The 14,648-nt window shown below is 42.4% G+C and overlaps 1 protein-coding gene across 1 annotated transcript; it reads right to left on the reverse strand.

Moving 5' to 3' along the window:
* Nucleotides 1-2,231: 2,231 nt before the first annotated feature.
* si:dkey-174i8.1 (arylsulfatase I) lies at nt 2,232-5,647 on the reverse strand. The gene is made up of 3 exons (XM_047603512.1): nt 5,233-5,647; nt 4,409-4,741; nt 2,232-4,309 (listed from the first exon to the last, which is right to left on the reverse strand). The coding sequence occupies exons 1-3, from the start codon at nt 5,535-5,537 to the stop codon at nt 3,229-3,231; spliced, it is 1,719 nt and encodes a 572-aa protein (XP_047459468.1). The 5' UTR covers nt 5,538-5,647; the 3' UTR covers nt 2,232-3,228.
* Between the last annotated feature and the right edge of the window lie 9,001 nt (nt 5,648-14,648).

Below are 14,648 nucleotides of genomic sequence, written 5' to 3' on the forward strand. Positions count from 1 at the left end.
TCCTCCACTCTTTCTATTTAACTGTACACCACAGAGCTCTGAGCAAAACACGGCTAATACTTCTAACTCGATCTTCCAAATGAGCACCAACAAGTGAGTGGGACGAGGAGCACAATAAAGCGAGAGAGACAAAGGGAAGAGAAGCGAGGGAGGAGGTGGAGGCAAGTGTTGACCAGAGGGGGAAGAGATGGTGGGGAAGGACGGCTGAATATTCATCATTGGGCCGCTGGGACAGAAATCTGCAGCCCTGTTGCTTCTGGGTGGGGGGGATTGAAGGTGACATATTCACCCAGAAACGCTTCCACATCCACACACTCTGACGAAGACACACACCTAAAGGCTGGGGTCAAGGAGTGAGCTGCTGCACACTAACAGCTCTGGAGCTGTTTAGTGTGTTACATGCTGCTGGAGAGCAACAGATCCACCACTGGTTTATTCCTATCACAGCACAGCAGCAGCCTCACTAGCAGACAGACACATCACACCACAACAGACAGCATGAGCCTCTGCCAGACCGGCTAATTGCCTTTTATATAGTGAGATGGAGGGGATGAATTGGTGTGGAGCACATCAGACTGGATGCAGGAGGCTACAGTTCATCACAGATCACTGATTAATAGTAACAACAGTAATAACCATAATATTGTTATGTTTCTTAACCTTTAAGCAGTGCTCCATGTAGCACAAAATGAGTCAAACTGATACAGCAGGTCAGTTTTTAACTAAACCTGCGGCCCATAATGTAACATGACTACATGCCATTTTAAACTGTTATGTCACTTCAGTCTGTTACGTACCTTTAATAACCATATAATGCCCTTTGTGGGAGAACTGAAAACAAAGCAGACTTTGACATTGACTTGGATCATGAGCCATTTGGTGTGTTAATGGATGTGAATGTTAGCCTTGTGCACACTCATTTTTTATCAGTATATTAGTCTGGCAACACGTCATTTGGCTTTCGTTGTGGGGCATGTTTCAATAGGTTCCCGGTTCAGCTAATATTGTATCTCTGGGAACTGAGATACAAAGGTCTGGCCAACTCAGCAGGCAACTATTTTCAAACATGTCGAAGTACTTCCAGTACTTTAATATGAAAAATATATAAGGGAGTATTAACTCGAATCCGAAGTCACAGTGGACTTTTTGCAGGTGAAAGCACTTGTGGTGTGTTTGCATTGTTGTGTAATTACACAACTAAAACACGGGCCACTTGTTGTTGTTCCTCTGCATACTTTGAATATCTGGCAACTGGAAATTAGTGGACTGTATTAAAGTTAATAGCAAGTTATTTCTACTGAAATACGCAAAAAAAAAAGGAAGAAGACGTCTGATTTGACGACATGGTGGAGAAAGGAGGGAAACATTTTCAGTGCTTATCTGGCCACTGAGAGATGTGAATAAAGAAATGTATTTTGGACCGATCACACTCGTTGCGTCTACATCATCGCAATGTTTAGATTGGACATTCCTAGTGAGGTGCACGTCAGGATATGGTGTATGATGTAGGGTATGGAGCTATGCTGAAACAACAGAGACCATAAACTAGGCTTAAACCTTAACCCAGTGGTAGGTACCAAGTGAAAATCCCACTGCATTATATTGTATTGTGTCTACCAAGATTATATACATTGCTGTGCAAAGCTTTGATTGAATTTGAACAGTGTGAAACAGTGTGAAGCATCTTAAGACACCTTTACCCTTTACCCTTCCTTTCTTTGGAACAAGAGCGCATACACGGCAAAACCTGTTTTGACCTGTCTTGTCGATTGTTTGGGCACATCCAGCAAGCTTTGAGACTTTTATTTCATGTTTGTTTTTCCTAGTAATATTTAAATAGCCATAACCACTTCTTTTTTTTTTCTTCTTTAGTTTGTTCTTTTGGAGCAGGAAACAAAATGTTGGGTTTTGCAGGATCCATATTTATTGACGTTCTTAGGGTTAGGGTTAGGGTTAGGGTTATGTCAGCATGATCTTAGAAACAGTGGTATCTATTTTTAATGGAAAAAAAATGTTTTTCTGTGGTGTACCACAACAAGTTGCTGTCATGTATATAAGGAACACATGTAGATATAATATAAATATCCTTTATATAGACACTGGGGGAAAGCCATTATTTTCATACAATCTTAAAACAAACTAGAATATCAGAAAACAGGTCTATAAAATACAGCTACATTTTCCCAAGACACCAATAGGTTTGGGTTCTCATTTTCTGCAAAGTGAAGTACTGATTGGCAAACACAGATTTTTATTCAGCATTTTCTTACATAGATGAGTTCTGACAGTATCAGCTGTTGAACCTTTGTTGGTGCGTCGCTGCCGCAGGGACTGGACATTGCGCGGCAGTCAGAGGTCTTTCAAAGGCAAAGGAGAGTACTGTGAGCAGACGTGAATCTGTGTAACCCCTAAGAAAAAAGAACAAGGTGACATTTGACAAAAACAAGCCCCGTGGGTGTCTTTGTGTCCTCTTTAAAGGGTCCTCTTGGATGATTAAGAGATGAGACATTGCAAGGTCACTACAGGCCTCACTTCCACATGCACGCGCTCTATCTCTACGTGTATTAATCAAACTATTCATGAATACAGTCGTACATGCCCAGCGACACACACATTGCTCCCTGCACAGTCCAACGACAGCCCACAGTCTCCCTGCCGCAGTTTGGCTGCAGGACAGCGAGTGACTCAGCTTGCTCAGCCAGCCGCACAAATCTGTCTGCTTTGTCTATCAGGCTGCCTGTTTATCTGCCGACCTTCAGCATTTGATTGTGGATCTATCTTGTCTATCTGACCTCTGCTTTTCTTCTGGTCTGGCGTCTTGTGTTTGTTCATATTTGTCTTTACTTTCTGCTTCCTCCTGTTCTAGATGTCAGTATGCTTCCTTAGACCTCACATTTTGGATTTTGAGACTTGCTGTTAGCTATTTCATCCAGTTCATCCAGTAAGGTGGGTGACAAGGCGTGTAGAGGTAAAAAAGCTTGCAAGGTGAAAACTATTCTCTCAAGCTGTATTTTTTCAATATTCATGAGACTATCTCTGGATTTATTTTGCATGTATGACCAAGGGCAACACAATGAATACAGTTTTTTAAGTACTATCTCCTGACATAATCCATCTCATAACGCGTCCTTTGGAAAGAGCTATTAAAGTTTAGACACGTTCTTTTTCATGTGAGGCATGCTGAATCCTTTAGTTTAATTACAACGCCAGAAGAGACTCTTTTTTTTTTTAGAATAAGGGGTTTCTCTGCAGGCGTGACCCGACCCTCTTGAAGAGGGCTTTTAATTTGCATAATTTGCAATGCTTAATCTTGATCATCCTGTCTTTCCTGCCATTCTCTTCATGGTCCTGCTCTTGTCCCTCCAGGCCCAGCCAGGGGCTCCACACCCCTCCATGAAGCTCTGGGTCAGCCATGGGATCATCTGGTGGATTTCTAGCCATGACGGCGGTCTGGTTGTACTCTGCCAACCTGGTCAGCAGATGCTTCACTACTTCTGGACGAGCTTCTGCCAGGTCGGACCTCTCATAGGGGTCAGAGTTGATGTTAAACAGCCAAACTGATTTCCCAATCTCATTGCGCCGCTTCTCAAGTTTCTGCCACCGATCGGGACCACCAGGAAGAGCATGCGGTGGTATCCAGTCCCCGTCACCCACATTTCCCGTCAGTAGCTTCCAGTCCCCAGCCCTAAATGCTGCCCTCACGGCTGTGTCCCAGATCCCAAAGCCGTTGATTACCAGTGCCTTGTCATATGGTTCCCCGGCTTGCCTGGAGACTGGGTCAATGTTGAAAAGGATTTCAGTGCGAGGACATGGCAGGCCCTCGCTGATGCTCCCCCATACGTCATGACCATCAAGGCCATGGTGGGATTGTGGGGCTCCTGCAAGCCCCAGTAATGTAGGGTACCAGTCAGAGACATGGATCAGTGCTTTGCTTACTACACCCTTCCTCTTCAGAAGGGGACTATGGACAAAGCCGACAGCCCGGATGCCCCCCTCCCAGTACGTCCCTTTGCCACCTCTCAGTGGCCAGTTGCTTCCTCCAGACAGAGGCTGCCCACCGTTATCAGATGAGTAGATCAGTACTGAGTTTTTGTAGAGGCCGCATTCCTTCAGTTCCTGGACCAGTTGTTCAACCCCGTAATCCAGGCAGCTCAGCATGGCTGCGTAGTGACGCCTGAGACGGTTACTCTGGGAATCATAGTGATGCAGGAAATGGTCTGGTGCCTGCAAGGGTGTATGGGCGGCCTGAAGAGACAGGTAGAGGAAGAGTGGTGTCTGGGGATCATGGCTTGTCAAGATCTGCTTCACTCTGGTTTGGAGAAAAATGGATTAAATATAGAATTTTAAGTTTATTTCAGTGTGTCGTTTTGGATGACCTTTGCAGTTTGAGGGACCTTTCTTTTTTCACCTTTCTATATAGAGCAGAGTGGAGTAGTTCCCGCTCATCTCCCAGGCAGGTCTGTCCCCGTCATGCAGGTCAAATCCACAAGCTTCAGCTCCATCACAGCTCTGGTAGGAATAGTGGTCTCCACTTCCAGTCAGCGTGCCCAGGAAACTCTGAAAGCCACGACCAGTGGGCAGGCAGCTCGACCTGCAGAATCCCAGGTGCCATTTACCCACCATGTGTGTGGCGTATCCAGCTTCAACCAGACGCTCTGGTAGGGTGGGAATGTCTGGGGGCAGGCAGAGGGGTTGACGTGGTCGGATGATTGAATGCTGGAGTCCTGTGTGAATTTGGTAGCTGACATGAGAGAAAAGAATACTGCATTATTACATTGCATTGTTAGCTGTAATTCAACTTTTTTGTTGAAATCAGTTTCAGTCAACAGGCGAAAATATATATTCAGCATTAAACAACTAAAGAGGTTCAGGAACACAATAGCACAATAGGACAATAGCTATGTTTTTTAAAGATTTATCAGGTTTAATATAGCTATGATGTGAAGCTGTTGTGGCATAACACTGCAGATGCTGGAGACAGAAAATCAATAAAACAAATAATTTCTGCTTTCATAGCTAATGTCATGATCAATAAAACTGCACTTTACTCAAAAAGGATTTCATTCCAGTAAAATGAATTAAGAAGGAAAGAGAAGTATTTCCTTGGTTATAAATACACAAACAGGTGACACTATATTACAATTTCCTTATATGATATGAAGAAATACATCACAAGACAAAAACCGTGCTGTGACTATGCCATCAGAATAATAATGTAATGAGGGAACTCACCGTCCTGTCATGAGTTGACTGCGAGAGGGTGAGCAGATAGGCTGGACATAATAATTTTCAAGTTTGACCCCATCTGCTGCCAGGTGGTCCAGGGCAGGAGTTTGGATGTCCGAGCCATGGTAGCCAATGTCTCCGTAACCCTGGTCATCCACCATGATAAAGACAATGTGAGGAGGCATAGGCCTTTCCACATCCTCCGTGCCCACACTGTCATTCATAGACTTGTGTTCACCCAGGCAGCCAATGCTGCTGAGAAAGGACACACCAATCAACAGGAAAAACAAAATGCAGCTTCTCCCCATCATGTCCAGCGATGCTTCGTCACTAATATCCACTGATTTTGTGTGTTTTTTCTGTTCCGCTGAATAAGTTGCAGTTCGGATCGCATTTGCAGGAAAATGGGGGAATCTGTGGCGACGCCGTTCTCATCCAAAAGTCTTATCCGTCCATTAAGTTGTCGTCTTTTTCTGGGACTCACCCTTGGTTTTGTGGATCGGTGCCAGCTGCTACGGTGGGAGGAGGAACGTGGCTATTTCTATGAGGGGCAAGAAGTTGGCAGAAGTGATTCATTGAGAGAGAGAGACAGACAGGCTCTTTGCAACAGCTTGTTACATTCCTCTGTACCTTCAGGTTTCTCATAAGATGGCTGGGAAGATCTGGGAATAGTAGACTTGGGCTGATATATAACGCAGATATTATAGACAGACATTGTGACCTTGACTAAAACAAAAACTGACCAATTCTGCAAAAATATGAACGTGTGACAAAAAACTATATCAAGCCATAAAACATCTGTCTATGCTACAAACACCCCAGCAAATTGGTGTGTAAGACTTTAAATGATATAATGGTAAACAGTTTTATAAAATGTTACACAAAATGCTCACAAAAGAATAGACAGTGATAAATCCGTGGCTTTAAAGGAGCAGTGCAACGGGAGACAGTTAGGCACCTTAGCATGAAGTCTGGATGGAGATTGAGAAGTTGCATTTTCGTTTCTAACTTCCAACTTACAAAAGAACATATTTTTACACTTGCTCTGTGGCTTCTAACTGATCCTGATCGGTTTATCGGACAACATAATTGGGTATTGAATTGCATTGGACTGTGCCAACATTACTCATCCATAAATCTTATTATTTTGAAAGTGAAAGAAAGAATAATGCCATGGTACCGGTAACTATCAGGAATTATTCAGAGAAAGCACCTTGTGATGGACAAAACAGAGGAGAAGAAAAAGAAGTGACGCCCATCCATCACACAAACACATCGATACAGAGAGGGCTGTCTGGATTTTGAGCTCCATGTTGATGCAGCAGGGGAGCATGGGGGATTTTCCCTTACTTTTTTTTATCCTCATTCTCATTCTTTAAAGGTGATCCATAATAAAGTGGTAATATCTAATACAACTGCTACAGCTATTTTACACAGTTAATTCCTGCGCTGCATAAGTCAAGTAATTAATGAAAATAAAATGCTCCTTGTCATATTTATGTGCTTGATGCTGCTCAATTAATACAGTCACCTGATGACAATTACAGCCCGTGCTGGGGTATTAAAAACCTATCCGACTAGGGAGGAACATCCGGCGTTGGGATACCAATTTGTATCGACCACGGGGCTCTTAGCCTTCACCTCAGCACCATGTCCTTCCCATAACGCTGAGAAGAAATCAATGCCTCAGATACGAATCCATTTCCTATGTTGTAGAAGCAAACTCATGTTACCTCGCCCTGTGGGAAATTTCACAGGCTTTTTGCCCACGCTGAGAGTGAGGTGTTTGCTGTAGAGAATGGGAAGGATGATACTGAGGCAAACGTGAAGGAATTGAATTTGAACCTCATAAAAAAGAACATAAAAAATAAGTAAAAGCTGCAAGAAGGGCGCAGGAGAAGGAAAGAAAAAAGGCACGAGCAGCTTCACTGTCCAAGATGAGAGATTACAACATAAACAAAGTGGCATAAAAGGAGCAGTCACTTTGTCTTTGTGTGTGTGTACGTCAGGGTCCCTGGGTGTAGCCATCAGTTTGCCTCAGGGAAATGCAGGCCGACATGAACTCCGTTTTACTGTTAAGAGGGAGGAGGAGGGCAGAGGGGGAGGGCTATAAAAATGGAAAGTGACAAATGTCTTCTTGAAGAGGAGGGAGCAAAGGATTGTTGCTCTTTCCTCAACTATCGGAAGGGACACAAAGAGATGGTGGTGGCGAAAACTCATGCTCTAAACTCTTTTGCATATCTTGCGGGGGCTGTAGAGGTGCGTTTCAAAGGCAAACACTGATAAAACGTTAATAGCAAAAATAGAATTAGCACTGAACCGTATCTAAAGAGGGCTCAGATTTCAAGTAGAGCCTTTTCTGAGACATTCCCAGGGTCGTGTTGTGAATAATAATGCCAAACCCAGGAAAATATGGTGTCAACAAAAGGGATTCAGCGTCTGCGTTAAAGGTGAAAAGGACGCAACCTCAGTGTGTGTTGCTCTGTACACATACTGTAAGTGTCTATGTGTGTGTAGGTGTGTTTTGGAAAAGCCAGTGGTGCAGAGTACAAGGGAGTAGCAGTGGGTGTGATTTATTCATGACGATGAATAAGTGACTCACTCGATCTGGAGCCACTCTGTTCAGCTAGATTTAAGGTGGGGGAAGTGTGTGTGTGTGTGTGTGTGTGTGTGTGTGTGTGTGTGTGTGTGTGTGTGTGTGTGTGTGTGTGTGTGTGTGTGTGTGTGCGTGCGTGCATGTGTGCGTGAGCATGCATGAAACTGCATCTGACAATGACTTTCATTTTTAAGCCATCATCCAACATAAAGAGGCCTATTTTTATATTAAAGAGGCCCTATCTGAGACTTTTTTTTATGGCGTTGCAAATTCAAAATCCATTTATGCACTGATTCATGGTACAGTAGGTCAGGCTTAATAACAGCTGAGGGAGAAGGATCCCAAAATGTAGCGCTGGCTCTCTAAAATCCAGAGATGTGTTTAAAGCTGCACCTGACAACTTTGCAGTTTGAGGGCTCAAAATTGTGACGCGAAATATTTAGATAAAGATTTGAACTCAAGTGACCATGACACAAGAACTGCCTTGTGTGCCACGAGCTGCAGCTAGTATGGAAGTATTACTATTTTTACTAGCATATGATAAACTGTGCTTTATGAGCTGAACAAACAGCACAATCCAGTCTAGCTAGTAAGAACTATACTGGGAACTTTAGAAAAGTCTTGAATTTAAACATAACTCTTGACAAACGCACCTCTGACCTCACAACCAGTTACAGGAAAATAGAAAAGTAAAACATATATCTTTGTTGAACCTTCTGGCAGCTTGAAAATAAAAAATCCATGGCCTTGGACTAGGATATGCTGATTCTCATCCAGGCCACTTCACCCTCGACTGCAAACCATTCCACGCTGAAGTTCACGGTCTGATGAAGCCAACAGAATCACATCATCTGCAAAAAGCAGACTCTTCCCTGCTCACTCAAACAACGCCTGGAGAAACTGTCCATGAACAGGACAGACGACCAGGGGAATGTGTTGGTCATAAACCAAAATATTAAACTGATTCAAATTTGAGCAGATAATGACACTGGAGTAAGTCAATTGAGCATCCTGGGAACACAATGTCTGTAACGAAGTCCTTGGTGATTAGTTAGAGGATTAACGTCACCTGGCTCGAGTGTTTGGGAAGAATCGGTACCATGGCACCTGGTCGATGCTGAAACACTCCACAAGTCCAAAAAAAGATTTGATGTGCTGCTGCTAGAAAGAAAGTGACTATGGGTTTAACGCCTGGGATACACGAATGCTTGAACCAAAGATGTCGACAAGCCACAGAATAGATTTTCAGATATTTCTGCAGCAATGTCAACCTCAGTGTGGTGTTAGACAAAATGTCAGTAAGGCTCAAGTCAGCGGCTCTGTTTTTCAGTCTAGACTAAAGGGACGGATCACATGGCCACCTACTGCATATTAACTGTATATTTACCTAGTGAAATTCCTCGTATGCAGCAATAGGTAAATATTCATTTTGACAGTTTGCCTTGACACGTTTTTACGTGCTACATATTATCAAAGGGTGGTACATGTCTAAGTAACATCCACATTAATGCCAGGTCCAAAAGTTTCCCAGCACAAAATTGTATTGTCACATGATGGCTGATTTTATTTACTTAACCTGTCAGTGGTTTTAATGTTGTAGGTGATCGGTGTATATCAACACACATAGTGTGTAATCTGAACCTAGGTGGTCCAGTGTTGTGTCTCTTCAGTGGAGCTGCCAGGCGTGAGCTCTGAGGCATCACACCGGCCCTGAAGGTGACACTGACAGGGACCCTGGCTCTGCAGCTCCTGAAATACTCGAGGATCATCTTCCAGCCGGCAGAAACCTAATCTGCTCCCTATTCTCCTCACCTCACTTGGTGATTGATTGACAAGACGAGGCTGGGGGGGTCACGTCAAATAAACCACCCCCACAGAAGATGCTGGTGGCCTTGTGTCAAGTGCACAAAATTTGGGTAAACTTTTCCTCTACGCCTTTCTCTTCCTCCCCCTCACAGTACCTCCCTGGCCGTAGACGTTCTGTCCTATCAGACATCTCCCCAGAGGAGACTGAGTGCTTGGTTTGACTCATCAAAAATGAAAGGAATTACACAAGCTCAGAGTTTACAGCTGCTGCGGCGGTACAGTCAGTGGAGAGTGCCACCGTGAGGATTGAAAGAATAATGCATGCAGACTAAAAGTAGAAAGGAGGAGAATAAAAGGCTTTGCTCCTCAAAAACAAGCCATGGAGGCCAATGAGCATGCAGGATTTGGTACATTCATCCCTTCAAATTACTCACAATTTAAAGTAGGCTCAATTTTAACAAAGTAAGCTGGGCATGTCTTACTTAGACATGAAGCCATGTTAAAAAGAGAAGCCTCTAAAACTTCTTGTTCCAGGGGAATGCCTCATGAAGATGTCGATTACATATCCTTTTCTCTTTTGGTATTTTTAACCACACCATTAGCAGTGTCAATGGGTCAGCCACTTCGGTGCAGACTGCATGGATTGCATAAAGCCGAGGTTCCTGTTGTCAGGCCTACACGTTTCACAAATGTCACCATCGAATGAATCTCAACTTTCCGTGTAGAACCACCAACAGGCTGACATTTATGGTTTTTAGAAACGTCGCAGTCAAATGTAGTTAGCCGCAGTTAATGACCTTCCCTGTGTACTTTGTGCTAATTAGTTGAAGCTAGCAAGCTAACATGCTGAAGTAAGATGGTAAATATGGTAAAAATTGTGTCTGGTAAACAACAGCATGTATGCAGCATTGCCACTGTGAACATGTTGCATGTAGGACGCTAAGGTAAGCTTGGCATAGTAGTAGCTTTTTTAAACCTTAATTTAACTAAAACGTTAGGTCACTAAAGCTACAACTGAAATGTATTCAGATGCCCGCCGTGCCGTTCCAGTGAAGCAGGAAACATGGTGCCCAAAATAACACAATCCATCTGAGGAAAAGACTTTGAGAAAATACACTGCACATTTTTCCATCATCAGCGAGTGTTTATTTACTTAATCTAAAATATCCAAAATGCCAAAAGGGCATCAGTGTTCATGGGTGTAATGGCGATACTATATAACTAAATATGAGTTTAAGGGATTCGATGAGGTCAATGAGAAGACTGAGATATAAATACTGGTAAAGAATGTTTACTTATGTAGTCTTCCAGACAGATTGCAGCACTTAAATATGAACACTGGCTAAAAGAGGTAAGAATAATGTTTTGACCCAGCATAGCAACCAGTCTAGTTGTGTCTTTGACCAATTACAGCTTAGTGACCTATTGTATAACATATTTTTTAGACAGATGGTCTGCACCCTCGTTTTGTGCAAGTTTAGAGGTGTGTGTATGTGCGTTTGCACGTGTGTGCATGCGTGACTCACTGGTGACGGCACACAGAGGTTACGGGGGCCACCTGGCATAGCGCCGCATCTGTGTCATGAAGCAGATGACACGGGACTCATCTCTCTCCGGACAGTAGGAGTCCTGGGAGAGATGTAGCACAGTCTGCCACAATCTGGGGTCAGGAGTTCAGCGTGCTGCGTGATGGGGTGGGGAGTGGGGGGACAAGCTGGAGGCAAACAACAAAAGAGCCAGTCAGTGTGACGGAAAAATTTAACGCGCATCTCATGGACCGATGTCCTGGTGATGGCTTGGCAACATGAGGAAGGGTGAGTGGAGGCCGAAGATTCATCATTCTGTGCGCGTGGACGAGTGAGCAAGTTAAATGATGTGATCACATGCCCAAGACAGGGTACATTATTATGTGGCGAAACTTGTCTGCATCTTTACAATCACTGTATGCAGCTACAGTATGTATAAAAACTCACAATAAACATGGAATTTTACCAAAATATACAAATTTAATCATCACAGAGCTGCAGATGAAGTGAAGAAGGCAGCTTGACCTTGGACCTTTCAGCCACTGCAAATGAAACTAACGCAGCAAAAAAAGTAACCATGTAAAATGTAGAGAACACACAAGAAAGACATGAGCCCTGTTTTTACAGACAGAGAGCAGTCGACACTGCTTTAAATTAATTCATTCCAAGAGGAAATCGTTTTCAAAATGTCAGAATTCAACCTTTGAACCTTTATAAAAAAAAAAAAAAGTCAGATGGTCATATAAAATGTGGGCACAGTACAACATCGAGTACAATCTGTCCTTTAAACTCGCTCTGTTAAAATCCTCTTCTTGTTCAAACACATTTTTGTTATACACGGGTTTCGTGCATTCTTTTTAGTAACTCTTTCTTTCATGTTTGCTTTTTCTTCTATAAAACACACTAACCCCTTCACAATACATAGTTTCAAATGTTTACAACATTCTTCATCCTTACTTTCTGAAAGCACTTAATTTTTTGTTTCTCTTCGTGCATTGCATTTACTGGAAGGTCTGTTTACATGTTTATTTGTATGTCTCATTTTCACCTCTCCAGAGCTGGGGAGTGGAGCTGGCAGCGGCTGGTTGGCAGTGTCTGGCGTCCTGGCACAGATGCCGCGGTGAAAGGGCACCGAGTCTGTGCCTGCTGCTTCTCCACTAATCTGTCTGTCAAAGTCCTCTGTGAAAGGCAACTTGGCCAACAGAGGAGCCGTTTAATAAAATAACAAGAGCGGGAGAAGAACAGGGAATATGTCTTCACAGAGAGCTGGCTGAACATAACACGCGGCATGACACAGTGAAAGAGAAAACCTTGAAAGACAGAGATAAGCACACACAGACTAATTAACGGGGGGAACATGAGAGGGACAAAGCTGTCGCCTCACTTAACAGTTCTCCCATGTCCGCAGGAAAAAACACTCTGCTTCCTCCGTTTCCTGAGTTAAAGCAACAATCCTTCCTTTGTTGCGCCCTTAACGCTCTTCTTTAATTGAGTTCTGGAGCCGCGACACAATAGACAGTAAATGAAATAAAAACATGTGGAGCCGCAAAGGGAAAGCAAAACACCTCAGCCGTGCTGATGCGTATGGATTTTGACCTTTTCACTTCTTCTTGGAAGACGGCCAGCTTCTGTCCCGGGGCAGAGTGACTGAGCAGACCTCTCCCTGACTTGTTGCGGGCCATGCTAAGTGAAGCCTCAACCATCTGACTGTAGTGTTCTTGCTCACTTTGACATGTTGACAGTCACTGTCAGCAGCACCACATTTATTTTTCTATTTGTAGATTTCTTTCCCATGTACCGGCACGATTTTATTTAGGTTCTTAGAAATCATTCGATTACTCTCACAAGTCATCAAGTCTTTTCCATTTTTACAATTTAGGTTTTCGGGGTCATACAAATGTGAGAATTTGAAAAAATAAATAAATAAATAAATAAATAAAAATTGAAATGCGTGAAAATGTATGTGTAAAGTCAGTGAATTTTAACTGATAGGCTAAAAACACATTAAGCAGACTTGATCTTCTTTAAGCAAATATGATTTGTGGATTACTAATTGCGGTTCACCTAAAAGCTGCTTATTATTGTAGTCAGTCAATAAATCAACCAAACTTTATCCAGGATGCAGTGAAGGTCCATAGTAAAAAAACAAACAGACATAGTGGTGAAATTACTGAGAGCCTGACTAGTTTTAACCACTAGGTGGAGTCATTGGCACAACAGACTGGTAGCCTGCTGCAGATATTGGTCTAATACCTTATATTTTGCAAGTGAAACCACATTGAATAAAAACTGGGTCTGTTGTGTCTGCATGGTTGCGCAATGTGCTTTAATTGTAGTGTTCTGTTGGGTTCAAACCCATCTCCCAGAAGAGAGGGTGGCTTTTATTTTATTATTTATTTTTTTATTTTTTCAGTATCTGACCCAGGACTGATCTTGGTTACTATCCTGAGGTCTGGAGACAGCTGCAGAGTAAGGCTGCCAAGGGGAGCAGCTATCATTGGTAACCTCCTGCAGCGCTGATAATAGAAGCACTGCCTTTCTACCAAGGGGATCATTCAGTGTCTATCAACGCGTTTATGGGCCTTTCAATGCCCCAAAGGAAAAAACAACATAGAGCAGTTTAAGCAAGTAAACGTCCACTAATTGCTTTAGGATTAGGGAGCGTATTATGTTCAAGTAAGAGAAGGAGGGACCAAGAAAAGAGAAAGTAAACAATGTGAAAATAGAACCAAAGTCACACTGGGCGATCAGATTTATAAATCAATCGATTTATCAATCCATGTCTCTAATTAGACTAGTTGTTTCTTTTTGACTCAGTAACTGCATAAACAAGTCTCAGTAAGTGTCAGTAAGTGCTGCTCTATTAATAAAAATATAAGATCAAGATCAAACCAGGCTAAACCTATGAAGAAACACTTATAGTGGCTAATAAACACTGGCACTGACTTTTAGGTCATTTAGTTATGAAAAAAATACTTTTAGATGATGTCATATAAGTCTTATAAGGATTAATTATGGATCAAGTAAATATTATGTAAGCTGTTTATGAGGAAAGTGCATAGCAAATGACTACTTTTAATGCTTGTAGCTTAAAATATTTGATTATATATTTTTTAAAAAGATTTACATGTATATATACCATCATGTACGTACAGCAGCAGTAACTGTCCTCAGTGTGTTTCACAAGGAGATGGGGCGGACCTCACAACCCCATGATTAGAGATTTAATTTAAAACTGCTTTTGAGAAAATGCAAAACTCCTTACGTTATCATGAGCTCAGGACAAAAATATCAAAAATTGTTTTCTAGGTTATGTTTCTTTTTAATTATTATTATTTACTGTCATATATAGTACTTATAAGTTCACAATTTATACAAGTTTAATTTTTACTTATCATGTAGGTAGTTTCTCTGTCATAAACGTTACTTATACATCTTTATGAAGACATAAACATTTGGTAAACTCCTTTTCTCCACATGGAAAAATATCAATG

This window comes from Mugil cephalus, chromosome 13 (genome assembly GCF_022458985.1).
Source record: "Mugil cephalus isolate CIBA_MC_2020 chromosome 13, CIBA_Mcephalus_1.1, whole genome shotgun sequence".
In the NCBI taxonomy this organism is placed as follows: domain Eukaryota; kingdom Metazoa; phylum Chordata; class Actinopteri; order Mugiliformes; family Mugilidae; genus Mugil; species Mugil cephalus.

What these genes read in the sequence shown, in the direction of transcription:
- si:dkey-174i8.1 (XM_047603512.1), bottom strand. Translation starts at nt 5,537, where the DNA reads ATGATGGGGAGAAGCTGCATTTTGTTTTTCCTGTTGATTGGTGTGTCC. An exon ending in AGTCAACTCATGACAGGACG is followed by an intron (nt 4,742 to 5,232) that starts GTGAGTTCCCTC and finishes CTCTCATGTCAG; the next exon opens with CTACCAAATTCACACAGGAC. An exon ending in ACTCTGCTCTATATAGAAAG is followed by an intron (nt 4,310 to 4,408) that starts GTGAAAAAAGAA and finishes TCTCCAAACCAG; the next exon opens with AGTGAAGCAGATCTTGACAA.